The 27,985-nt window shown below is 43.3% G+C and overlaps 2 protein-coding genes across 12 annotated transcripts in view; one reads left to right on the top strand and one right to left on the bottom strand.

Annotated features, from left to right (window-relative positions):
* The window catches only part of PARD6B (par-6 family cell polarity regulator beta), a 72,151-nt gene extending 46,718 nt beyond the window's left edge, over positions 1 to 25,433 (top strand). Inside the window, exons 5-7 of one of the 3 annotated variants that reach the window (XR_006181301.1) lie at positions 20,739 to 20,879; positions 23,436 to 23,454; positions 24,568 to 25,433. The gene's annotated coding sequence lies outside the window, so the exon portion shown is untranslated. Of the gene's footprint in view, positions 1 to 16,718; positions 18,142 to 20,738; positions 21,475 to 23,435; positions 23,455 to 24,567 lie in introns of those variants that run through there. The other 2 variants (XR_006181300.1, XR_006181299.1) reach the window with 2 other exon arrangements.
* Positions 132 to 26,812, bottom strand: LOC122187385 (activity dependent neuroprotector homeobox). 9 transcript variants are annotated; one of them, XM_042884834.1, is made up of 8 exons: positions 22,496 to 22,655; positions 19,044 to 19,147; positions 18,775 to 18,930; positions 17,405 to 17,450; positions 15,945 to 16,251; positions 8,947 to 9,059; positions 7,487 to 7,579; positions 132 to 5,672 (listed from the first exon to the last, which is right to left on the bottom strand). In XM_042884834.1, exons 4-8 carry the CDS (start codon positions 17,441 to 17,443, stop codon positions 2,538 to 2,540), a joined length of 3,687 nt encoding a protein of 1,228 aa, XP_042740768.1. In that variant the 5' UTR covers positions 17,444 to 17,450; positions 18,775 to 18,930; positions 19,044 to 19,147; positions 22,496 to 22,655; the 3' UTR covers positions 132 to 2,537. The 9 variants fall into 9 exon arrangements, with proteins under 9 accessions (XP_042740768.1, XP_042740769.1, XP_042740771.1 ...); XM_042884835.1 differs by lacking the exons at positions 19,044 to 19,147; positions 22,496 to 22,655 and adding an exon at positions 26,756 to 26,812; XM_042884837.1 differs by lacking the exons at positions 19,044 to 19,147; positions 22,496 to 22,655 and adding an exon at positions 26,756 to 26,773 and having other exon boundaries at positions 18,775 to 18,927.
* Between the last annotated feature and the right edge of the window lie 1,173 nt (positions 26,813 to 27,985).

The following is a 27,985-nucleotide window of genomic DNA, read 5'->3' as shown; positions in this document are numbered from 1 at the left end:
GTACTGTGTCCTGTAAGAGTTTAATGCAAGGAATTCATAGACTTTTGCTCCAGAATGCATGATGATCACTACATTTTAAAAAATGAACTAGTGTTCTAGAATGCTAATAGTAAAGGCAAATGCAGACAAAGTTACTTTTGCAAGCTTTTTTAATATTACAAGGTTTTGTATTTCTAACATTACTTCTTCTCTTAAAGCCTCAGTAATATGCTACAAAGTCTGAAATTCAGTTGGACTGTAGCATTCTGGGAAACACAACAGCCAACAGAAAGGGGAAAGGGACATTAACAACCTTTATTAGCCTCTTCCAGGACTTCCCATCGTTGACATTGCTGGAAAAAACCACCACCCAACCAGCATCTATGGAGAGTAGTTAATAGACTCAGTTGACTTACTGAAAAATTCTTTTCAGGTAAACGCTTCAGAAAGTTTGGTAACAAAATAAGACCCAAGACTTGAGTTTTCTCTTATGGCAGAGAAGCACAAGGAGCTCTTCCTCTGATGTAAACATCAAGAACTTATCTTCTAATGCACCAGCAGCCTGAATCAGTTGCAGAACAAGAGAACACACGCATATTTTGGTACTTGGCTTGTTCATTATAGTGGTAGAAAGTACAGTTTGCACTTACCTGAAATGGCTACAGAGAAGTCTTCTCAAATCTCTATGAAAGTTTTGCTGTGTAATATGTTGAAGAACAGAACCATTTCCTCCTTTATATTAATGAAGATTTCAAACGTAAATTTAATCCTTGTAAAGCATCAGAAAGTAACTATTTCAGTATTTTATTAGATGTATACTTAAATCAAGCTCATTGCTCTAGTTAAGTATACTTTGGTTTTCATCACAATTAGATTCTGTCCTGTACTGCACATCTGAGGAAACGCAGAACTGATCTGACCAAACCAATCATTCATTTCAATAGATTTTTGTGGGTTTTTCAGTACTTACTTTTTCAAACTCTCCCCATCCCCCAAAAGGCTGCAGGTTGTAGGGCAGGCATGTTCCTTCATGTTTAAATGACAGGGAAGGTGTGGGAATATCATTTACCCTCAACACGTAGCGACGTAGAAGCAGGCACAGTTCTAAGAAACGTTTCAATATGTGCGACCGATCTTCGTTGGCATAAGTGAATGAAAAACACAAGTAATCGATGGACTGCCTCTATGGACAAAGCACTGTAATCACTACAACTTTATTTATAAACTACCATTCTAGAAGGCTGAATAGTCAAGACAAATTCAGACAAAGTTAGTTTAGTAAGATTTCTCCATGTCCTTGAAGAGATTAGTCTATTCAGTAAGAAAATACTGTACATACATGCCCCAGCAATGCTGTGCAGCATTTTTTAGGAACTGTTAGGAAATGAACAAAAAATGCCAAACAAAAAAACCCCACAAAATTTAGCAAGGCGGGATTGCCCAAGCAGGAACGTGGCACTTGCATGTAATAAAGCAGATATTTACAGTAAGCACAATACAGCAATTTATTTAGATGTTTAAATGAAGAATACAAAGGGAAATAAAGATCACAAAATTATACATACTACAACAGTGTGTCATATATTAGATGGTATAAATGAATACAACACCTTGTTGGTGTTAACTAAAGATAAAACTAAATATCCAAAACACAGCACTGTTGTTTTAAGTGTGCTGCTTCAACACAATACACTTTTATACAGATCTAGAAGGTGTCAAAATTAGTAGCTGCGAACTTGTTTCTTGCATGTGATTTTTCATCTTTAGCTTAAAAGATTTCAGAAAATGGCTCTGAAATACGTTTGTCATCAGTTGTAATGTCAAGGATACTCAGAACAAGAAAATTCTATAATACAATAAGAGTCCAGATATATTTTTTTATGGTGCTGGCCTCTGTTTTTGAGATTGTACAAGGTTATGTGCAAAAACTAAGTTTGTCAAAATTCGTACTATAGCAGTTTCAAGCTTTTGCTAGGTAAACTAAATACAGCATTTATTACACAGCAGGGCAACACTAAAAAAGAGAAACAAATCTATGATGGGTACACAAGAACAATTTCATAAGCTTCACTTGAATAGGTCTAAAAGACTGTACAAATATACATTTCAACTATTCAGAATGATACATGAAAAAAATCAATTTCCCCATAGTCTACTATACACGTTGAACTGGTAGCTTGTATGTTGGCCCTACACACTACCATGTGAAAAAGGGTAATGTTTAAAAAGACATACAACTGAACATGTACAAGAGTGAAATAAATGGTGAAAACGCAGATAAAATAAACCTCTGCTTTTCTCTGTGTGCATTCTTGAGCCACCAGCTTATCTGTTTTCACATTAAATTACTGTGCTCATCCCAGCAAGTACTCACAAGCAAGATCAGCCAACGGCATCCTCAACCACTGGAGTAACAGTGGCCATGAACACCACGCACCGTGACCTAGCACTTGGAAGGCAGTACCAGTCAGAATTTAAGCTTAGCAGTCATACTGAAATGAACGTGTTTAGACAGTTGTAGATTGGATCATGTCTCTGACACTTCTGTGTCGAGGAGCTTATGCTTGCTGACTGCTCAGCTCCACACCAGATAAGCTGCTGTGCATTGGTTCTGCTACCCCATCAGTCACACCGTCAAAGTGATCTCCGTCCTCGCTGTCAATTGTGCTGTTCTGCCATTCCATCTGCTGATTTGACAAGCTCTCCTCAATCTCTGATGTATTTTTCCATTGTGACTGGTCCTTGGCCCAGAACTCTTCTACTTTTCCATAGGAACGATTCTTCCACTTTGACTGCTCTTCATCACTCTCAGACCCACCTCCTTTTGTCTCTACAGTCGGTTTACTGCTGCCAGCATCTTCGCTTTGTGAGGATTCATCTGTCCACACTTCTGGTTTTACTTCTGACGTGTTATCTTCAAAATCAGAAACTTGCTGAGAACCAGGCCCACTTTCAGACTGCGAAGCTCCATCTTTCCATTCAACAGCATCATCCTGATCATCCTGATAACCTTCACTATCTGAAACATCACCAACCAGTTTTGTCTGCCCTTCGGCAGAAATAATCTCCTCATATTTAGAGCTTTCTTCTTGTTTTTGATCAGACTTTTCTGGAGATGGTGAGGTATTTTCTTCAATGATTTCCTTGGATATGCCATCCTCTGGGTTCTCTGCTATGCTATCAGGAGAAGCTTTCTCACCAATGTCAGTAATATGTGGACCAAACGGACTACTGCTTTCATTGTATTCCTCTTCTATATTCTCATAGCTGTCTGATGAACTTTCATTGTCTTTTTCTATGTTTATTTTTTTATCAACAGTCTTACTAATGTTAACTCTGGAATTCTTTTCATCGTGGTTTTCAAACAGCCATTCAGCATCAAAATCCATTTCATGTTTAACTTTGTTTAATTCTTTCATATTGAAACCAAGCAGCACACCAGGTTTGTATTTTTCACAATCTCTAACGCATTTTTTCCTTTTGTTGCTGAAGTGAGATGCAATATCAGATTTCCACAGCCACAGACTGGCAGCCAGCTTTTCAATCTCTCTCCTAGTTGGATATGGTTGCTTATTAAAATATTTTGTGAGAAATGTTTTCCTGGCTTCATAGGAATCATCTTCGTGACCCTTGGGGTCCAATGCTAGAACTACCGGTTCTTCAGGCTTCTCCTCAAAGGCAGAGGGGGAGTCATCATCATCCATTTTCCTTCTCTTCATCAAAGAGAATTCCATGTGTTCGTACGTACGTTTTACAGGGGCTACACCTGCAGACTGACTTAGCCGGGATGACGAAGTACCTTTGTCCTGGCCATTCTGAGTCTTCCCAACACCTCTGCAGTGAACAAGGTGCAACGTTATAGTTGAGGCAGTCATGTTACTGGTATACACGCCAAGGCAATGAATGCATTTGTAGGTTAGTTTTTTCTCAACCGGATGAACCGTCTGAATAACCTGATGCCTCTCCCGCAGATGATGTGCAAGTGCATCAGAGATGGGTCCTTTTAGGATTGAAAAGCACAGAGGACAGAGGGTTTTCCCCACATCTTTCTTGTAAGGAACTGCTGCTTGTGGAGAGCTTTTCACAGGTACATCAGACTTCTCTTGGATTTTCGGCTGTGGTTTTGGAGGAACTGGAGGTGTGTTCTGAGCATGATAAGCTACAGATTCAGCAGGAGCATCCCTCAGGTTGTAGGTTGTTACGAGAAGATGTATATTTGTGAGACTACCCTGCTGCAGCGTCAAATCAAAAGTTAAAGTGGAATCAGTTTTAGGTCCCATTTCTTCATCAACATGAACCATTCGCATATGAGCAGCCATCTTTTCAACATCATTGAAGGTTGAACGGCAATACGGACAAGACAAACCATGTATTAACATATGATTAAGCAATGTATCAGTGGGTAAATAGCGATTACAGTATAAACATTTGCTAGTGAAATTGTGTATTTTCATTATATAATTAGCTACTGCAGGCACCTTTTCAGCCTTGTGCTCCTTTTCAAAGTGAACACTATACACATTTTCAGGAAACAGCTCATTACAGATTGTACAGATTTTCCACTTTTGTGTGGATGATGTATTGACAGAAGAAGGACCTGTAGCAGCTACAGGAGATTTTGAGCCAGACTGACCTAATACTCTTGAAGCTGCCTGTGACTGAGATAACGACGTTTGTTTCAACTGAGCTGATGACAAGGAAGTTGAATTGGCCGACTGAAGAGAGTATCTTGCTGAGGCCTGAGATCTCTGCTCCCCGAGAGTGTAAGGCCTTCCATTTCCACTTGAAAACTGTTTCACTGTTTGAGATTGCTGTGGAATAGAAACTGGTGCATTGCCACTTAAGCTCAGCCTTCCCCCTGGCTGGCCAACATAACTTGGTGGTACTGATTTGACTCCATAATTGTTTTGCTGTAAGTGAACATTTGACATCATATTCACTCCTGCAGAATTTAATGTAGGCTTTGGTATAGTGAGTCTGTTCATCATCTGTTGTGACGAAAGAGATCGAACGCTCCCAGGGGAAAGGGGACCCATCCTCTGAGGGAGTCCCATAGGCTTTTTGTCCTGTGGTTTTGGAGCTATTAGCATCAAAGGTTTAGACCTTGGAACCACTACATTAGTGTGACCTATCATCGCTGTTACCTGATACCCTATACGTTCATGGTCTTCAATAACGTGCTGTACTAAAGCTTCATATGATTTCGGCATAAAAAGGCATCGTTTGCAATGAATACTACCCTCTTCCCGGGTACTGGAACTTAATGGAACTGCACCATTGAGTGACTTTTCACCTCCCTTTGCTACGTAAGGAGCAGCTACGTGCTGAAAATGTTCCCTGTAAATGTGCTTTCTAACAATTTCATACAGCGGATCTCGGTAAGTGCACTTCTTACAGTAATAAACAGCTTGTTCTACACTGTCAGCCTGCTTAGGTTTAAGGCTATCATGCTTGTTTTTATCTTTAAAAGTGCTGATGCCTCCACTCGGTGTATTGGCATTTGGAGCATGAAATATTTTAATGTGCGTTTCCAAAGTCTTTTTGTCTGCATTGAAAGTACAGTATGGACAATTAAGGAGAATCCGATTTTCAAAGTCTTCGCTATGGACATTCCGGAAGTGGCTTTTGTATGCTGAAAAGAACTTCGAGGAAAATGGACACGCACTGCAGCAAAAGGGCTTTGTCCGATAGTCCTTGAAACAAAGAACAAAGCAGAAACTGAATATGGAAAAGCAGTTTTTGGAAAAAGACTCTCTCTGAACTTCTGTGAACAACTACAGTCTGAGACCCACTGCAACAATCTCCAATCTGTAGATCAATTTATTCTCTGCAATTCTTGGCCTACAGATGAAGTCCTATGTTCATCATCTGAACACACACAAGGCAGTGACAGCCAATTTAAAAGGTCCCTCAAGAGTTTGGCCATGCCCTCAGCATTCAAGGATTAAGCATAAATATCTCTTCCACCAGTCAACAGAAGCTGCGTTCCCTGCAGCTGAGCATGCAAACGTTCACCATTATTTCATTGGTTTGGAAAAGGAAAGCATGGCTGTTGGTGTAGAATGAGACTGCATCCAGAAGACAGGAGTTATTTCCCTTTGGTTCTGCCAAACATTTATAGAGACAGCTAACACACATCCATTCTATTTAAAAGTCTTAATCAGTTACGAAGTTTAAGATAAAGAATACTCTTCAAGAATTACATACTAAGGCCAGACAATCCCTTAAAGCAACCACGTTTTCCTTCAGATCAAAGCACAATCCTGGTTTTTAAAACAATAATGTATCAGGGGAATTAAAAAAAAAAAAAAGGGGGGGTACTTGAAAGCTCCACACTTGCCTACTTTCCCTGCTGATGGCAGTTCTTATCCACTGTTTTAAAAGAACTAAAATTATGTTGGCCTCAGAGACAGCCACAAGCAACCTGTCATTTCAGATGAGATAAGACACAGTTACAATCGTTCATAGCGTGTGTCAAAACAAGTCTCGTTCACCAGGTTACACGAAGAGCATTTAAAATATCTGGAGAATTGTACTCTCCCTTTGTACAAGCAAGCATATATGCTTCTGTCCACCTTCTGAAACCTTGGCCATCTCATAGGCTGGAGGCAAGATGCAATACAAACTAAACAATGGTTGTCTCCTTTTATAGTGAGGGTTTGTTTGTTTGTTTTTTTTTCATTCTGGGATTAACTAGGAAAAAACGCACATCAGTATATTTTATGGAACACAATAAAGGGATATTTTAGATGAAGACCACGCTAGGAATCCACCATAATGTGGCTTCTCAGGTCTTTCAGATGCTGCAAGTGGGCTTATTTTGTACAGGGATTTCTCACCTTCTCACTGTTCTGTAAGTGCTGGTACTAGTCTATGATGGTAGAGGCTATTGCAATCCATACCTTAATGCATTGTCTTAACACAATAAATCAGTAAAGTCAAATCACTGTAATAGAAACATTCCCTCCTTCCAGTTTCAGCTTGGTTCAAATCTCCTTTAATCACCGACTCAACATCTAAAAATCCTCTGTGCAGAACTATATATCCCAATAAACCAAAACCTGAGTCAGGTTAGGAGAATCCTCACATGACACACAGCTACAGCTCTAAAGAGAGTGGTAGTTAAATCTGTTCATTTAAACTTTTTCTAAAATCTTGCTAGCAAAAAGGCTAACAAAATTACTACAAACTACAGAATTGGTGATCCTTTGACTGGAAGATAGATGAAACTGTGTTAAGCTTGAAAACAGATGGCCTGTTATTACGTAGCTGACAAAGGGATAAAGATATTCTGACAAGTCATTTCTCCAATATTTTGCTATCAGCACTTCGTAAAATAAAACTGAGATTATTGCTTCTAAAATAATAAAACCTTTTTCTGTCTGTTAAAGCAAAGACAATTGATCAGTGGGTAAAATCACAGGAAAAGCTCTTGGCACATTTGTGAAATGCCCCTTGATAAGAACCATCTTCAGAATCTGATGTATCAATATAAACTGTTACCAACCTGATTTTTCGTAAGCGATGGGTCCCACAATCCTACATCTTCCCATGTAGTGTTTTTCAAATAAAAGTCATTAGGTTCAAACTGTTTAAAATCCTGGAGAAGGGAAAGATGGGAAGAGAGCACAGACAATCAAAACCCAGACCAACTGCTCCCTTAAGCAACTCGTGTAAGCATTCATGCAGTCCTCTCACTCACACGCTGCTGGTGAATAGCGAAGAGCATTAATAAAAGAAATCTGCATATTTAAATGCATTATTTGGAGGTAAAAATTTGTGAACAATCTCAATACAAGGACTATTTTCAACATACATTCTGCTAATTAACGCAAGACTGTCATTAAATACCTGCCCCATCTTCAAAAGCAGTCCCTGATACCAACAGCTGAATCCTGATACATTAAAAATCAAATTCTGTACCACAAACTTGGTGGTGCTGGTTGTTTTTTTTAAAATGTTGTTGGCTTTGTTGTTTGTTTTTAAATTTATTTCACAGAGGAATTTAGATCCAAGTTTGACAATATGCATGGTGTCTAAGTAGCCCAATTCCTATTAAAACAAAGTGCTTCGTATTTTGTCTTTAGCATCAGCAGCACACAGAGACTGAAATTAATACTTCAAAGCAACACTGTCCCTAGTCACAACTTTACCCTTAAAAACCGAGTGTGCCCACAGATTTCCTAAACGGGGAGAACAGGTATTCCTCTTTCTCTTCAAGTATCTCACTTAAATCCTCCTTAAAAAGATAGTAATGAAATACAAAAGCAAAGTCATAGTCTCGTGGGTACTCTGAACAGTCCAGAGGTATGAACTGACCTACCGAATGCTGTGTTCAGGAGAAAAAGTGCATTTTTTAGAGTAGCACAAACACCTTTTCCTTCTAGGAACTAACACAAGTATGTAAGTAGTTTGTTCAATTGATGACCTATATTTCAGCACCAACAAACATTCTGTGAAAATCTCAGGATCTTCTGTCCCACAGAAACACCCTGTACCACACCGTCTTGATTTATTCCTAAGTGTCCAGTTAGCAAGTGTTATCCTTTGGAGCCAAACACAAAGAACAACCTACCTTCAACATACGTCAAGTCAGTCATAAATAGCCTGAGGCCTACCTCATCTCCAGCAGACTTCCTAAGGAGTGTTTGTAGCACATTTTAGCTCAAATTATTAATTAAATCACACTTTGTATAGGACTTAAAAAAACCAGCGCAATAAAAAACAGGTAGCAATGCCTGAACAGCAAAGCTCAAGCAGAATCCCATAGTCACTTTCAGAAGCTGCTGAGAACAGGAGTGAGGTGTGGGATCAGGGTACAAAAGATTCCAGAAACATCCTTCAAAGCTTACAGGAAGAATTCAACGTTTGACAAAGCAGGGAAAAAAACTAAACAACTGTGACCTCACTTTTCCACTAATGTTTGAGCATTTCAGCTCTGAAGCACTTGAGAGGTATCATACTTACTTCTATATGTTCTTTACAGTATTCCAAACCAATGTCACTAAGTATTTTTTTCACAGTTTTCCGGGCCTTTCTTAAACTGCCAAGGTTGTTGACAGGAAGTTGGAACATAGTTTCTATTGAAAAACAAAGTCAGAGAAGAGGTTTAAGTCACATGTGCTTTGTCTGATGAAGAGCTGCATTTAATTATTAGTAACTTTCTCTCTCATCTTCCCCATAACTAAAAGAAAGTCTCAATCTTTAAGATATGTGGATTCTCTGCACTCAGGTTTCTTCCACGTGCCAATAAGTGGCCTTATTTCACATACACAGCAATTCTCAGTCTGCACGCTGCTACCATTACACTAAGCACTTCCTGAGCTACAGAACCATCATCAACTCATCTGCACTTCAGGAAGGTGCAAACCACAGAAACGCAGGAGTCTTTTGGCAATATACACTTCTTCTGGGGGAGGCAGGGGAGCATGCAATGAACAGGCAGGCTCTTCCTCAAAGCAAAGCAGAGAATGATCTTGTTCACTAGGCTCTGGTGCTCTACTGTCTGTTGCATAAAAAATATCATCCTAGAAGACAAAAGCTGCATTTCTATCATTAATATTCCTGGAAGCTAATTCTTGCTTTGTTAGAACATATTTTTTTTTAATTATTCTTATCAACTAATTAATCACTACAGGGCCAGAGAATAACTACAGCAACAAAAAATTGGCTTCTTGGATGGAAGACGTCTACAATTCAGAATGAGCAGAAGCTTAAAACCATGGAACAGTTCAGTTAGAAAAACAAAAATCTCTCATCATGAGATGAAGGGCAGTCTCTAAGATACAAGGAACTTACTACAGAATTTATTCAAGTAAAAAGATGGGGGTTGTGACTACAGTAACCGAGCGCTCCGATCAAACACAGCCCTGCTACACTCCTGTCCTGCACAGTTCTGTGTACACACCAGGCTTTTCGTGCTCATTCTCCTACCAACTTCGATGAGGTGATGCTGTAACAGTCACTAATGACTTACTATTCCATGACTGTCACCACCACCGCTCAGTGCCAGAAACAGACAAAAGTGACAGGGCCAACACGAACCCACCAGCTTCACCATCAACAAGGACTGAGTATCACTAAGCTCTCATCCCTTCCCATTCATCTAATTCAGAAACAGCTCTTGACTAAGAGTAGCAAGCTGATCATGATGTTTATGACTGATTTCTAATTTGTAGCCATGATACAAAGAAGAAACAATACTGAATTTATTAAGGGTCTACAGGAAAATTTTCAGAAATACCAAACCAACTCTAATGCTGTGGTGTGAGTGAGCCAGTCTGCAGCACCCACGGTCAGAAGGAAACACAGCTGCATGGAACACTGTGTACACAAAAGCTAGGAAACCAAAGAAAAGTGTTGACTTAGTCTATAAATCTCAGGTCTCCAAATTTCTCAGTTAAATTATCTGCAGTAGAGACACTGCTCAGAGACATCACACAAAGTCACTAATGACAGTAATTTAAAGAAATCATATAGGCCAGGAAAAAATTACTTCAACTTAGATATTGATTTCCTCCAAGATTTGTTGTGAGTATAAGCACAGTGTATTTACCTGACCTAAATTCTAAACGCAAGTTCATAATGTTTGTGACAGTAAAGGTGTTTCAGCTAGCATTCCTCTCTACTCTCAATTAAAAGGATTGGAATTATAAAAAAACCTATGATTTAGTTAATGGGAAAAGTAGTTGCTTTCTGTATGTTATCTGGAACCTTTCATTTGAGATAAACCCAAACCACTCTACAAAGAATTAGCATTCTGGTGAAATACTTCACATGTAGAGTTGTTATCAGCCTGGTAACTCATTTGCCACATTGGAGATAAGAACGCAAACCCAGCTATGAAGAGCACTTCCACAGGTATCCTCTGCCTTCTCAGAGATGGCGAGGATTAAACAGAACACAGCAGAAAATTACACTCTTACCAGTTACTGCCTCTAAAGACACCGAATGAAAGCCATGAACTGCTGTTTTCATCATCTGTGTTCATTCCTACCTGTACACCTTTATAATCAAGCATCTTATCTGCAATTACAAAAAATACCCAGGCCTAATACATTCTCCTTCATGATGCAAGAGTGAATGTCACCATCTGGGTAATTAGATTGATCCATGTACTCACTTCCAGCCAAGGACATTTTTTTCATCCTCACAAAGGACTAGGAAACAAGGTTTGCGTCTGAATCTCTAACTTATGTTAGTTTTGAAAGCTGACAAAGGCAAACCAGTTACTTCGTTATAAACAGCATCTGAGTTCATGGCTCCATTATCAGATGTTCTGAGAATATTCATATTATCCCCTTGCGCTTTCTTCTCTCCCAAGATCCATTTCTCAAGGCACACACTGAAGAGAATTAGGAAAAACCCTTAAGTGTTATAAAGTGTTATAGCTCTGTACTATGTATTAGGCTTTGGTAAGCAATAACAGAACGTGCCAAGCTCTGCCCTACTTATCTGCCCATCCTTGTGCCTGTGCTGTGGTTATTCAGTTTTACTGCCTAGGCACCTCTGGACAAAAGCTATTTCCTGGTAAAATAAAAATAATACCATTTACGACAAAGTACCAACGCATAAATGGTGAAAAAGCTTTTGAGAATAACAATGGATATTTACACTGCAAGCATCTGTATTGAGAAATGGTTGTATTAAACAACCACACTTTAAGACCAAAAAGAGCAACTTCTACACACTTCAGAGCAACATTACGTTAGTTACTTCCACGAGCAGAACTAAAATTTCCCTAAGAAAAATTTTAAGATTGCAGTTTTGCTTCTATTGTAAATACATCTAATATAACTTAGAAATTTTACATCATTTTACATCAAAAGATGTAAGAGGTAACTGAAAATGCTTAACAACAGTGCTGAATCAGCAATGCCAATTTCATACAGCAACACTATATTTATTATTACAGTGACACAATTTATTACTGTGACACTATAACATGATGGAAAACACAGCACTGACAGTGGGATAGCAAAGTCCCAGGCTGCAGCAAGTGAGGATAAGCTGAACTGCAGCAGACGTGGATGCAGAAACAAAGGAAGAAGTCTGCTTACCCTTGGAAGGCCTCAGCTGGGCAGGGATCTCCAGCAAGATACTCTTGCCTCCACTGCCAACCCTTAAATGAGGGCTGGAGGAGGTGGATCCTGGCCCTTCCAGTTACTCAGGTACATTGCATGCACCTGAGCTCCCCTGCCTTCCCACCAGGTGCTCCATCACTCCTTCAGGCCATAACTTAGCACTTCTAAGTGCACAAATAGTAACAACAGCACTGCACTTAGCACAAATAGTATCAAAAAAAATATGACAAAGACTAATGGGGAAAGGGCTGCGGAGCATTTAAACTCCTAGCGAGCCCGCTGGTCAACGCAAATTGTAAGGCTGCATCCTACCTGCAATTTTCAAGTGGTATTTTCTCTGCTTTTGATCTGTGGTTGAAGTAGTAAGTAGAACTTACTTTTTTGTTCAGGTGGAAAAAGCAACTCAAACCTGTAGCTCCTTTTCCTAGGCCTGTCACTACAAAACAGTGCTCAGTGCTAAGCTCACTGTCACTTTTTTCATGACTTGACTTGTAAGAGATCTGAATTTTATGATAGTAGGACTGCATCAATAGGACACCAAATCCAATATCGCATTAAGAAGGTATGGCTGCCATGTCACTGACACCACATCTCACACTGCATAGGCTGCATGTATATTCTTCATCACAACATTTTCAAAGAAAATAGTCTTTAATATTCAATTCCACTTCCTCCCAGAACACAACTGGGGATTATGGCTTTGAACTCTTAAGTTCCAATCAGGTTAATACAGGTTTACTTTCCTTAGAATATTTTTAACATTCAAGAACGTTCATTTAATAAAAGCTCCTGCTGCTGTAGTTTACTGTGCACATGTGAGAAACTAAGAATGTGGCCAAGAAATTAATCATGGCTCCATTAGTTTACTTCTCTAAATGCAACTAAATATGTATTGCTGTCGCTGCAGGACATTATTTCTCTATGCTTTCAGTAGCTTCTTCCTACATACCTGCACACTCAAAAAATACATGAAACAGCACTGTCAGCTGTTGTGCAGGACGTGAATGAACACTTCACAATGAATTTCAAATCCACAGAGAAAATAACCTTGTAGTTTCATTCCAGGATAACCCTATATCTTAGTATCAACTGTCGAATCAGTGCATGAAAGCATTCAATGTTAAAGCTTCTGGCAAGCTGTGACATTTTCTCCATAACCCAAATCCCCACTTGAGGAATCATTCTGCTTGTGAAGAGACCATAATTCTCCTAGAGACAAAGTGAGAGTACCGTTTGTCTCCAGGCAGTGACCACTGGTATATGTGAAAGTCAGATACAGTTCTCAAAATATTATTAGCAAGTAACTTACTTGAATGGAAAGTGCCAATATCAATGCCTTCAACCAAAACCATTGAGTACTTTCTCTTAATTACTGTGTCTAACAAACCTGGACATGTCAAACATATAATGATGTATATTTGTATATAAGCCCAAGTAATAAAAAAAGCAAATTTAGGACTGCTTAGAAACAAGATTTCAGTTATATCTACTCTATCATCCTGCCTTCTGCCTGCCTCATAGCCAACTCCTAAGAAATGGTCAACATCTTCCTATCATCACAACACATCATAATACAGGATACAATCGGATCTTCACATCTCAAAACTGAAGATCAGACTTCACAGCAAAAGGATTTTTCTCTCTATTTAAATGTTCTGAGCTTGTTACCCATAGCTGGTGAAAGAAATCAACAGAAGGGGAAAGAAAAACCACCCTGAAATGCTCATAGGAGTGATGTGAGCAACCTTCAGGAGAAACAAAAGCAAACAGGGAGCACAGACCCATTACTAGTGGAAATTGCTGCTTAGCTTAGGAACTTAACTGCACATTACCAAGATAGAGGAGATCAGGACTATGCTCACTGGTACAACACAACAGAAGGAAACACGAGAAGCCTTACATGAAAATTATCTGCAGCACAGCCACAGAAGGTTCAACCACTCCCGAAGTCAAGGTTTTTGTTTTGTTTCTTTTTGGAGTTTAGTACTCAGATGCAGCTTTCAACAGCAAATTGTATCTTCACCAACTTGCTACTTTTACTAATACTTCAAATTCCAGATGGAAACAAATCTGGCCATCAACTTAAAAACATCCAGGATGGGAAACCTGACACATCCACCACCTGTTACTGCCAAATTTTTAAACCACTTTTTGTGTTTAATAAACTATTAGCAATGTATAACCTTCAAGCACTTCAAGTTATCATAGCCCTGCAGTTCAGTGCTTCAACATACCACTACTAAAGGACTGGAGCCACCTACAAAAACTAAGTCAAAAGAGAAGAAAATAATAAAATAACACTGTGCAGTTATGTGGAAAATTAATGTAAAACACAATGCTGTGTGCCTGACTGAAGGTTCTACGTTGCAACATGTTGTTTGTCTTGTTTTTTTTCAATGCAAACAGTCATCCCTTTATGAGGGAAGTACACTGCTTTTACACACAATGCAGCACAGTCACAACTGTGTCCTTACTGGAAGGTGTGCACCCAGGAGAGGGTAAGGAACACAGGTGGGAGAAAACAAGAACACAGCAGTTAAATTATCAGAGGTGATTAAAAAAAAAAAACACACCACCACCACCAAGGAACAGCCTCTGCCTGTCTGCAGATCCAAAAAGCTGCTTCTACTTTTGTGATCCTAGGAGTGTCATGCTCCAGCATTTCGGTATCTCTGGCCTCACAGCTCACTGCCCTTAGTGCTACCAGGTAACAACAGATGTTAAGGATGCTTCAGTTCTGCCAACTTCACCCAGAACAACATGGCCAACCTCGTGGCACGAGGCCGTGGAGCACTCACCAGGCAGCAGTGCTGTTCTGATTCAGGAGAAGATGCACCAGCAAGATGAAGACAGCTTTTTTCTCTCAACTACAGTCTTCAATAAATATTCCAAATCTGCCTCAGCCTTTTTTTGTTGTTTTTAGACAACATGATTTGAAGTGTTTAATAGGCTCGTCTGATGACTGAGGTTTGCTACAGTTGTGCCAAGCAGCAAGTGTAATAAATTATTCTTGTCACAGCCCCGTCAGTAAAATGGTGATTTTCATACACAAGTAGTCTGTAGACCTAAAGAAATAATCTGGAGGATACTCCTGCAGTGTAAAAGAACCAAGAGAGCACCAGTGGACTACTCTTGGCTTTCTTATGCCTGACTACACCATGAGGAAACCCTCGCACAACTGGCACACACACAACTGTTGCTGACCCCTAGCATTTAACTGAGGAAGGTGTTTTCATTTAACACTGATAAAAAGCACCACTGTGAAATGGCAAGTAAAAAAAGAAGTTGTGGAAAATGTGTAAACAAAAGTTGGTCTCTATGGCACACAAAATAATTCACAGGTGCGTAAAGACAACTGTCTCTTGGGCACATTATTATAAATGTAATAAAACACCAGTTTTACCTTCAATGACTATGTTTGGTTGACCCTTCATCTCCTAATGCTGTCGTTTATTCACACTATCAAGACTGAGAAAACCTGAACTTTATGGTGATCTAAAATACAGCCTTACCAACTGCACTGCTCAGGACAGTATTGAGAGCACGCGTGCAAAACAGACAATTTCAAAAGCAATATCTAAACTCTATCCCATTGTGAGTTTCTGTTTATATACATCTGTACATCTGTATATATCAATCCTGTCTTAGTAATCATCTCTGCAAGACCTGTAATTCATTAAACAGATAATTTTGAAACTGAACGACAGTAACATTTTCTTTAATGTCTGCACATACTTAGAAAAGCAGAACTGCTCTTACTTCTCCTTTTCCCTCTCCCCATTAGTATCCCTCTGCTGCTTCAAAAGGTCCATCCTTTTGTTGCTCTTTTCCCCTTTCCTCCTCATCCTTTCTTTGCTGGTTCTTGGCCTTCTTGGTCCTTACCTCGCTCATTTTCCCTCTTCTCATCTTCCCTGCGCCAATTCATAGCGTCCACATTCTTTCGTCGTTCTCTCTCATCCTGTCTCCATCGCTTCTTGATATCTTTGTCCTTAACTTGCTCATTTTCTCTCCTCTTCTCATCATCCCTGTGCCATTTTATTGTTTCTGCATTTTTCTGTGGGTCCACGCTTCTTTTGAGATAGTCTTGTCGCCTCCTTCTCTTTTTTAACATATCTCTTTCCCTGGCACGAGCCTGCTTTTCTTTCTGGGAAAGAAAAGCTTTACGAGGCATCATGAGCTGCTGCTGTACCTGTAATAATATTGTATTCCATGGAATAATGTACTATAACATGCACTCGGTCAGGCACAACAACTCTCATTTGGAGCTGAGTATTTCAAAGCCAGGATAATTTACTGCTTCTTCTCTTTCCTTTGTAAATCTCTGCTCACTCTGTATTAGATAGTGCTAGGCAAGCTGCTACATTCAGCTCCGGGCACAATACCTAACTGGCACCTCAGCAGTTGGTGCACATCCAACACAGAAAAGTAAGCCCCCTAAAACCCTGAGCTGAAGCAGGATGTTTTCTTTCCCCTCCCTCTTACAACTCCTCCCACAGAGAGTTTTTAGCAGCCACTTGGCATTACAACATCCAATTGAGAGAACAGGCTGACAGAAGAGAGTTGTGAAAGAAACCTGGTAATGTTCAAGCCTTAATCTCTTCTCCTACTGGAGATCTACTGTTAATGAAGCTTAAAGATCTTTATTTGTATTTTCAGATCTCCATCTATATAAAATTTGGTTTAAAGTGGCCAACGTTCTTGGCTGGGAGGAGCGAGAGGCCAGCAGGAGACAAGCCACAAGCTGAAGAACTACACAAGCTTTGTTTCCTTGGGAAACCTGGCCAAAACATTTAACTGCAGTTAGTGAAATAAGTCCTGACTCATCTACTCAAACTTTCTCTGCGTGTGTCAAGTCTTGCTATTCACAAGACCAGAGGAAAAAAGAATGTACCTATTTACTTGAAGTTTCTACCAAAAACATGCCTGATGAGCTTTTGTTTTGTTTTCTTAAGAGGTGTCAGTTAAGACTGCCTTTTAACAAATCATTTTATTTTGGTCATTTCTCCATAGTCATCCAACACATTCACATCGTTAAATTTATTGATGTTAACATCTGCGATTTTGACATTATGGAAAACAAAACAGACCACAGAAAGAATTTTTACTATTACTACTATTCTTTAAAGACTCTTCCATGCACATTGAGCAACATTTCAGAAGTATTCCAAACTGCAGTTGTGGCCCAGGTTTGTTTGTTTTGGTTTCTGAATTTGTTTAGGAGAGAGTTTTGCAGAGGTATCTAATCAAAATGAAAACTGCAGAAAGGACAAAGTTACTAGATTAGAATACTTAAACAAAGCCTAAAAGAAAATGAAACAAATGTACTTTTAAAATTTAGCTACCTTATGGAAAGCACTTGTTCCCAGCATGCAATACTCCATCTTTTTCCTACAGAAAAAGCAATGTTTCAAACCCTTATTCTAAAATCCTGCTCCTTTTCCCTGGGTAATATATCCTCCCCCCCCCCTTCCCATCCCTCCCACCCCCCAAACACTATTCTAGACCATAGACTTTGTTAGAAATATCAAAATCCCACCATTTTCATTGTAAGAATTCAAACTATTTTCTTAATATCCGTACTACTAAAAGGGAAGGGCTGTAGCAGGGTGAAACACAGCATAATAAAAAACACATGCAATCTGGTAACAAGTTAGTGCACAAAATTCAGATTATACTAAATGCTACTTCATTAAGAAGTACAGAATACCCCTCTACTAGACAGCCTGTTTTTAAGTATTAAGAAGTATTTGGTATTAATAATTATTAATAATAACGTTGTCATTAACATTAGAAAGCACTGAGAATCCAGGATTGACATCAGTGCAATCTTTACGTCTTTGAAACAGCTTTAACTTCTCTATCAGCTGTGTGCCAGTACATCACTGTTGTTTACTATAGCAAGCTGAACTTTTCTTATCTACCTTATCTTCAATTTTATCAGTAACTTGATTTTATTCCAATCATAACAACATGAATAAATTTTTAATTCAGACATAGCTTCATGCAAATAATTTCCCCCGACCCCCTCTCCAAGCAAGGTTTGACATTTAGTGTGCCATTAAAAAAAGCCCTTTGGGGACATAATTGTTGCATTTTCTTTCATTTGTTTGTGTTGTTTTTTTTTTTTTTCTTCTCCCCTGCTTTAGGCTTTATATTTTCATTGTTTTAACAATGATATTCCTCCCTCCCCTCTGATTATATCCCACTCTGATCAACCCATTTATAGACAAATGAGAGAAAATACCTCAAAAAAAGTTTCAGTTAAACTTCTAGAAGTAAACATTTAAAATGTGTTTCAAATAAAAAATATCATGTTTCAGAGAGTAACTTAAAGGGACAGCCAACTTGAGCTCGGCACGGCTCAACTCCCATGTCACAACTCGCAGGTTTCCCCCCCACTTTGTTTCAGCTCTTCTGGCAGATTTCCCACAGCCAGAGCTGTCTTTCACTTTTGCCCCCGTTGGTTCATTAAGACGAAGCGAAAGATGGGGGAAATCTTTAAACCAGGAAACCACTGAAGTGAAGCTGCCAGAGCACTTGAGCTCAAAGCCCACAATTTCTCTGGAGGCCAAGTTGGTGTTCCTTTAAGTTCATGATGCCCACATGTCAGAAGCAAACAGAACCGTCTTTTCAACTATTTTTTGCCCATACTTCTCCAAACAATAATCTTAACTCCACCCAATCTACTCAGTATATATTACGAGGCATTTACCTCCAAAATTAATGGTGCTTGGGCGTCTCAGACTCATTGGACAAGTTTCATGCAAAAGCCTTCAAAAATAATTCTTCCAGAGCGCCCACCTCAGCGATTATATTACACCTACTGTGTGAGGCCGAAGCCCGGACATAGAAGAAGGGTCATATCCTGCTGTACAAAACAAAGTGTTAAAGATAAGAGGTAAGAAACATCATAAGGGCAATCTGACATTTATAACGTACATTTAATTGTGAAGAACTAATTATAAACCACGCATACGGTACCTGTACCGACACGGAGCTACCGCGGGGCGCACTCAGCAAGGTGAGGAGTGCCGCAGACGTTTGAGTGGGCCTGGGCTTTAAACCCATTTTCTAGGTGATGTTACCTGCAGAACAGTTCGGCACTCAGAGTTCAGTTAAGTTACCCAAGTCGGAAATCCAGCAGGACGCTGTGATGAATGCACCTTCTCACACCACACCTTCTGACTTTAGCGCCTAGCGCCTCTGCTTACAGAGAACCTGAGCGCCCAGTCCCAGCAGCACAGCCGCAATACAACGCGCTGACACCAGCACTCACACAGCTCATTGCTCCTAGGGGGGTCCCATGCCAATACAGTCCTGCCTTAAATTACAAGTCTGTGGGAAACCAAGCAGGTGATGTGGCTGCCACTCCAACCGCAGTGAGACAACTTCCCCTGGGAAGGATTCAGACAAAAGTTTTAGTTCTATGGGGGCTGGCAGGAGGATGTGCAACAGCCTAAATGTTAAGCTTCTCTGGGAAGACCTGACATCTCTTCAGCTCACACCTACAGGGCCTGACAATTCCAAGGGAGCTGAGCAGGGACGAGTGACAGTCAGGACGCAGGACAGGGAATGGTAAGCAAACCAAAAATACCAGGCGCAGATATACCAGGGAGAGGGGAGAAGTTGGGAGAACTGAAAGCTACCAAAAACTTCCATGAGAAGGTAAAGGCTGCAGCTGAATAGCCCTCCTCCTGCACCCAATGGCACGGCTGCCACTGGTTCACAATCAGCATTTCACTTCTTTTTTTCCTCGTGGGACTCTTCTCCTTATCTTAGCATTTCTGGCCTACTTTTCAGAGGAGCTGTGCACCTGCATCTCCAGTGAAGGTAATGAGATTTACAGTTTAACAGCACATCTGAAATGGCAGACAACTAAGGGCTCATTTTCAAGTCTGCTATAATCTAGGATGGAGGCTGCTCTGTAACAGCACAGGACTTGCTCTCAAAGCTACAATTTAAACACAGAGCACCTCCACATCCCTGCCAGTTCAACCACCTATAGCACTGTAGGTGCTCTGGAAACACGATGGTTTCCAGAGAATATCTGTCCCAAGACCTCTCAACTTCAACTAGACAACACAGTGTGCACATGCTGTGCTGTACAACCCAGTGTGTCAGCAAGCACGTGCATCCAACTCCTCTAATTCATGCCTGTATCCAAAACAGGACTGGACACATTAGAAAGATGGGAAGTTTACAGAAAGCCCAAATCAAATAAATCCTCTGTAAAAATCTAACATGGTGTTTTAAAACAATGATAACTGAAACCGAAGGAAGTTTGTAAGCGTGTTTCAGTACCTAGCCAATGCACTGTACGACTTCAGGACACAAAAACCCTGACACCCCCTCACAGTCAAACTTTATTTCAACATCCCTTGGTCAAGACTTCCAAAAGACTTTAAAACCACTTCAGAAATTCAGCATCAAAGAAAAAGGAAAGTTTGCACCACATCCCTGGAAATCAGGTTTTAAAATGGAAGAACGTTAACCCTATACAAATGTTCCTTCAGGACAGAAAAGAAGTCCATCTAAAATGAAGTACTAAAAACCCAACCACACTTAAATTGCTTTGGAAGAAATTCTCTGGCTAATGACATGAACGTTCTGTTTCTGTGATTACATGCCATCTTCAGCGAGAGTTTACAGAGCTGTTTTCTCTCTTTTCTTTTTCAGTTTATTGTAAGCATCAGTCACCAACCTGAAGACAGACAACTCCAACCTCCCATCACAGATGAAAAACTTCTGTGGAGGACAGCTGCAGTGGGACACTCAGGGAGGCTGAGCTTTCTCCGTTCATCTTCTTTTTTTTTAAAGGTTAAAAAAATATCTCCTGCAGTCTTGCAGACAGAGATCCTCTTAAGTCATTTCACACAGTTCTCATTCTTGCTTGATTTCTGGAATTTTCCACTGGTGCCAGAAGCTCCATCTGGTGGGTGTGTACTCTAACTGCATAACTAAAAGGGAATTAACTATTTCCTTAGCAATTTCTGCACAGCAGTATAAGTTTGTACATTGTGCAATTTCTCTGCTGCAATGTAAAATACAAGACAAATTCTGGCTGCTCCAGGAACCATAACCCCTTTTTTCTTCATGAACAACCTGTTACCTTGCACTCTACTGAGAACTTCTGCTTGGTTTTCTTATTTTGATAACACAGGTTGATGGTTTTTAAAAATAAGCGTTAGCCAACTCAGAATACTTTCTGAAGAAAAAGATTTTGAAAACACAGACAAGAAGAGCAATTCTCATAATCTCTACTGCATTCTCAAAAGCAGCTTTAAATTGCATCCATTCTCTAGGGCATGCTATACTTCAGTGCATAGGTAATTTTTAATTAGAGGCACCAGCAGCTCAAGAAGTAGGCTTCCCCACCTACTGCCATCTTTAATAATATCTTTCGTCGCTGTTCACATATAAACATTTATATGCATCCATATATGTGTAATGGAATCAATATGTAATACACATGCTCAGTACAACAGCCTTGTTAGTTTAGGGCTATTACAGATTTGTTTGAAAGGCACTAAAGCCTGCCTACCTTACAGCAATTTGAAATTGAGACTGGAGGTCAATGAAGCATGAAGGATATTATTTGCCTACACCATGATATCCACACTTCAGCGTGCAGGAAAAAAAGGCCACATGAATATGCTTTACCAGTTCAAAACGTCATCTTTGACTGTAGCTAAGCACAAACAATCCCGTATCGAAAATTTTGGAAACAGAAGCATGTTTCATTTAGATTTTCAATCTAAAGCTCAAAAAAAAAAAGTAAAATGTTCAAAAATAAAGCATGCAATCAACATACACATCATTTATGACTAGATTACACCGACTGTAGAACTACAATCAGAAATTACAAATGCTAGTCTTCTCTATCATGCTTTGCTGACACCACCGCCGTGTTAGCACAGGGCTCGTGCAGCAGCCACAGCACAGAACTGATTCAGTGGCAGCAGTCTTCAGCCAGAGCGCTTCCTCCTCCACAGAGCTGCTGCTTACACAAGTGAAGCGGTAGGAAGCATGGCTTACACCACCCCTTGCAGAGGCAGCACACAGTTATATTTAAACCACTGCTGAAACTGCATCCCTTACAGTGCCCTACTGCAGAATGCATTGCTTGCATGCTGGTGGAAGTGGCAGAACAACAAAACACAAGAGAGCATACAAACACTTTCCCAAGCTCATCCAAAACCCTGCCAAAACATGTTTTCTCAGACAGCGGATAGATTAGATACTGAAAGGATCTCACCAACTGTCTAGCATGAAAGCATTTAACATGTAAAAATAGACTGTGAAGTATGCTGATGCTAATTGTTCTTCCTTTGCCTTGCCACTTCACACACTATGCACAAATGCTGGCATTACACAATGGGGTAAAGTCTGTGAACAACAGCTTAAAATCAATCTTACCACTCCACGTTTCTTACCTCGTTCCCTTTCTGTCTAAGCATAGCTCCCAAGTGCTCCAGTCCCTGACTACATTCCAGCGTTAATCCACCTCTGCTACTGCTGTCTTCCGTCTGACTCGGGAACCTTCGATATTCATAGCAGCAGCAATGAGGAAACAAAACAAAACAGAAGGTCAGAAACACAATGAACTTTTTTAGGGAGAAAAAAGAAAAAGCATTTTAAGACAAATATTTTGCCTACTTCGATTTCAAGAGATTTTTGCCCCCATACTGTTGCTGCTATGAATCTGCATCACTAACAATTCCTTTGGCCCAGATGCACCACAAGCAGAGAACTATGAGATCCAGAGGCACATCAGCAATCAATACACAGGAGAGAAAAAAGGGGTGAAGGAAAGAATGGCTGAGGTGTGAAGGAGGGAAAAGGAGCTGGAGGCAGGGAAGGATCAGCAGCTGCTGACGCCAGGCCAGAGAGCATGCCAACCTACACAGACAGGACAGGGGAGGTAATGAAAGTCACTTTGGTGGACAGGCTGTTTGCAGTTACTCAAATTCTGTTTCTTGCAAATTAACATGCTTCTTGAAAAATGGATTTTAAATCAAACATTTTGCCACCTGATCTGGTCAACCAAGAGCCTGCAGGTGTGATTATTCACAGAGACAATCACAGCGCTGTAGGACCCAACCACAAGAACCAGTTTTTGGTCAACCATCTTTAATGCCATCTTTAAAACAAACGAACAAGAAAACCCAACCCCAAGGATATAAAGAGCAGTAAGCACAAAGTGATTCACTACAGAAGCATGGAACTCATTCCACTCTTATTTAAAGCCATCAACTGTCGTAACACATTCAAAAGCACTCCTATGTTATTTTGCAGTAAGAATGAGATGCTGATTTTGAGACCCATTTTGTCTTTCAACATCAGTTCTGAAGAATATGTATTTTCTCTTTGCAGGTACACAGCCCTTGGCTAGGTAAGTAAGAGCCATGCCCTCCCGGAAACTATTCACATCTAGAACACGAGTTTGGTTCTTGTACCAGATCCTGAAAAAGCCTCAAATGAGCAGGCCAACCTGACTACCAAAGCAAGGGCATTTTTTCCCCAAAACACATCATGTCAATCAAAACAAACCTTCCACATACGCACAAAAAACCTCCTGTATATACATATACACACACATATATATTTAAATTACATTAACATAATTAGGATTCTTTTTTTTTTTTTTTTTTTTTTCCTTCTAATGCATACAGATGTTTATATTGCCTTATCAGACCAATGCTGTCTGTTCTCACCTCCATAGCTCACGCTCCCTTATACCGTTAAGAAGTGTACCAACATATTTATGTGAGCAGGACTGCCTCCATGTCAAGGATTGTAATGGGAAATTATGCTAACAAAATTCTATCTGGTATGAAGAAATGAAGAGCCTATCTTAGCCATCCAAAATGGCATAACGTTCGTTTAGCTGCAGCTGTTACACTTTTAGAAAAGCAGCACACCGGCATTTCAAAGAGCAAAATGAAAAAACAACGGTAAGCACAGCACTGAAATGCAAACTGGGCTGCACCCGCAGACACAGCGCAGCCCATCCCTGTCCCTGCACAGCCCTGCAGGCGACAGCCCCACGGCCCTTCCCTGCTCCCACTCCCTTCACACTAAAGCTGTCCTCACCACACCTGGCACTGCTCTGTCCACTCTCAACGTGCAAGTTCTGCATCTCAAAACAACTCCAAATACTAGAACAAAAATACTAGAACTTCCCAATTCTGAAAAACAGTCAATGAAGTTCTAGCTCTCAGTGGTACCTGCAGCCGCCCCAGAACAAAATGCCTTTTCCCCCATCTTACCACAGAATCCCATCTTACCATCTGTGGTTGCATCTATGAGAGCAGCTGCCATCATAATTGTAAGTTATGAAGAAGACATTTGCACTGCATGACTTTTGACTACCAACATGATCCCGATATTGTTCTGTGTTGCAAGAATACCACTTTAAACTTCAATATTTATTTTCAGTATTTACTGTTTTTTTATGGAGGAGGAAAGCTGGGCTGTAAATAATCACCTATCGTTCCTTCTGCAGTGTGACAGAAACACAGCTTACCTTACGCACAAAAGGAGCCCCAGCACTGCCCTAGGAATGCATGTGGCATCTCCTTCAATTTTAACAGTGAGTGCAGAAACTGCGGAGCTCAGATTGTTAAGCACCCAACAACACTTTACAGCACTGCCAAATGATTTCCATGCTTAATTAAAATGCTGCTGTAATATACCACGGTGACACGTCCAATTCCAACAACGCTACTGGGCATCTTCCAACAACTGCCAGCTTCTATCCTACACACAGGGAAGGATCAGCTATCCGCCCCATCCTGAGACACGCAGCCTCCCCAGCTGTTGTCTGTGCAGCACACATCTCACCCGCAGGGCACGCAGCTCCCAGCACAGCCGCCTTGCTCTGCTGCACACACCTTGGCCCGCAGGCCACTCTGCTCAGCGCCCATCCTGCGTGACCTCACTGAGCAACTTCCACACACAGCGACTTTCTCACCCCAGCAGTTCCACACAGCACTGCCACATAAGGGACAGGAACCTAACAGAGGTACAGCTTCATCCAACCTGTATACTGAGCCAAGGCTTCGAGTTAAAGATAATGGTTTGTTTCCTAATGAGGCAATACTAAAGATGTCTCCATTTGCAGCAATCCCACTGAGTTGCCTCCAAACACTTCATTAACAAAAAGTCTTTTTCTTCTTCAAAAAAAGAAAGAAGTTCCTTGAGAAGGAACAGCATTATTTTAACGAAGGGCAGTTTACCATCACAAGACAAGAACATTCAGGTTGGTATTACTTCGGAGAACAAAGTGTTGGTTGCATTTCAGAAAGGACAGCTCTGTTCTGACTGAGGTTTAGGTAGAAACGTACTGCAGACATTATCAGCAACAGCCAGCAACTCCAGCACAGCTCTCGTCTGCTGTTGTGCCTTTTCAGTGCTGTAAGATTTCAACACGTACAGCAGTCAGCCTGCTGACACCAGACTGCTCAGCAGCTGTCAGAGGAGCCAAGCTCCGGTTCTGCTCCAAAACCAATGAATGCCGTTTTTGAACAGGACGGTCCACCTCTGTCACACGGAAAGACAACAGCCCGCACAGCTGCACAGCCCCACAGCTGTACAGGCTCCCAGGAGGTCCTGTGGGAGGTCCGCATCAGCTCTGCCACACCGACAGGTAGGGATCACATCTCCACTACCTCATGTGCACCTTTCACCTCCGGGACTAGAAAACAGCAGTGAAAACGCATGAAAACACAGCTAGTAAAAACAATCTGGAAAGAACACCAATTCTTCTAGAAGGAATCCTGCACATCTACCGACCAGCACCAACAAAGAACATCGCGATGGCAACAACGTCTGCCTTCCCCAGCGGAGCCGCGGCGCTCAGGACCATCCCGGAGCGCAGAACTTCCCACGGCCGCCGCCTCGCTCAGAAAGCCGCGCCACTGAGCAGGGCCGCCGACACCGCCGGATCCCGCACCAACCGGGCATCCTCCGAAGCCCTCCGTGCGCTCGATCCCCTCCCGCCCCGCGACGCGGCTGGCCCCGAGCCCCAGCCCCGCGCCGACATCCCGGGACGGCGGGGATCGCGGCGCCCCGCACCGGGCGGCGGCACTCCGGGGCCGCAGCGCGGCCCTCCCTCCCCCGCCGCAGCCCTGCCCGGCGGAACGCGCCCCCTGCTGCCTCCCGCACTCATCTCCCGGGCGGGCTGCGGTGCATTTTGGGTGGGGGCTGGTATTTTTCTGCCACGGCCATCCAGCGGGAGCGACAGCGCGGGTGTAACGCGGCGGGGAGGGGGGAGAGCGGAATGGGGGAAAAAAAAAAAAAAAAGGAAAAAGAAAAAGCAAAGAAACGAAAAGAGGGAGGGCTGCATCCGCGCTGCCCTCCCGCCCAGGCTGCGACGCGCGGTGCCGGCCGCGCAGAGCCGCAGAGCCTCGCCGCCCGCCTTTGTCTGAGCGGCGGAACGCGGTCCGGGGCCGCTCCCCTTCCCCGCCCGCGCTGAGCCTGGCCCGGACCCGCATCGCCGCGCGCCGCCCCCGCCGGCCGGGAGCGCGGCGCCGCACGGAGGACGCCGGCGGCGGAACGGCCCCCGCGTCCGACGCGGAGGGCCGGAGCGGAGCCGGACTCCTCGACGCCACCGCTCTCCTCTTCGGAAGGGCCGGGGCGCGGGAGTCGCGGAGGGCGGAGGCTGCCCGGGCCGGAGCGCGGCGCACACCTACCTGAGCGCGGCTCTCCGAGCGGCGGGGGCGGGCGCGGTCCCGGCACCTCCGGCGCGGGGCGAGGGGCGCGGAGCCGCCTCCCGGCGCCGCCCGGATCCCCGTACGGGCGGAGCGGTACGCAGCCGGCGGCGGCGCGGGGGAGACAAAGGGGGCTGGGAGGCAGCGGGGGAGGAGGGGGCGGTGTGCGGCAGGGGACGCTACGGGGAGCGGCGGGGCGGCGGCGGCACTGGGCTCGGTCCCCGGGGCGGGGGGTGCGGGGCCGGGGGGGGGGGGGGGCTCCCTGCAGACAATACAGCCGGGTCCCTCCTGCCCAGAACCTGCCCTGGCCAAGATGGCGGCCGAGAAAGAGCGGAAGTGACGCGAGACTCTCATTAGCATACGGGACTCATTGTCCGGCGGGAGGGGACGGGGCCGCGGCCCGGAGGGGAGGGGTCCCGAGCCCCGCTGCGTTCCCGTCGGGCGACTCCCCATCCCCGCACCGCGGCGCCCGCCCCGACAGCCGTGTGAAGGCGCGCGCGGCCCCGCCGAACCGGCTGGGAAGCGGGCGGGGGGGGGGAGAAAGCGGAGGGCTCTCGCGAGAAGGACGGAGGCGCCGCCGGCGGCGGGATCTACCCCGGCCCCGCTAGGAGGCGCCGCGCCCTGCGGCTGGGAGCGGGAGCCGGCGCCGCCCGGTTATCCCTCCGCCGCCGCCAGCCGGGACTACATCCCGTCCTGGGGCCGCTGCCGCCGTCGGGCGGGCGGCGCGCGCCTGGTGAGCCGCGCGCCCACGTGACCGCGCGCCGCGCACGTGACCTCGGGGCCGTCGGCTCTCCGTCTCGTGCGGCGCCTCAGGGCGCGGCCGGCCGTCCAGCCTCGGGCGTCGCCGCTCCCGAGCTTCGTCGGCACCGCCCAGGGCGGGAGACTTCGAGCGGGGCGAGGTCATCCGAGGCCCCGAAGGTGTTAGGGTGTGAATCGGGGACCGGGTGTGCCAAAGGAGGGCGGAGTTCGGCCCGCGGCCCGTCCTGCTGCGTACCCTCGGGAGCGCGGCCTGGGGCGGCGTGACGGAACTGAGGCGGGGCTGCAGCCCCGCAGCCCGATGGCAGCTGAGGGAAGCGCCGGCCGCTCCGCTCGGTGGAGCGACGTCGGATTTCAGAGCGGTGCCCGGGCGTTACGTGTGCAGCGAGGTCACCGCGGCCTCAGATATCGTAAAGCAGCAAATGGCCCCGCTCCCGCACGGCTCGAGTCCTGCTG

This window comes from Lagopus leucura, unplaced genomic scaffold (genome assembly GCF_019238085.1).
Source record: "Lagopus leucura isolate 7727_CA_CO unplaced genomic scaffold, USGS_WTPT01 Super-Scaffold_100047, whole genome shotgun sequence".
Classification (NCBI taxonomy): domain Eukaryota; kingdom Metazoa; phylum Chordata; class Aves; order Galliformes; family Phasianidae; genus Lagopus; species Lagopus leucura.
This window is presented reverse-complemented; position numbering and strand designations above follow the sequence as displayed.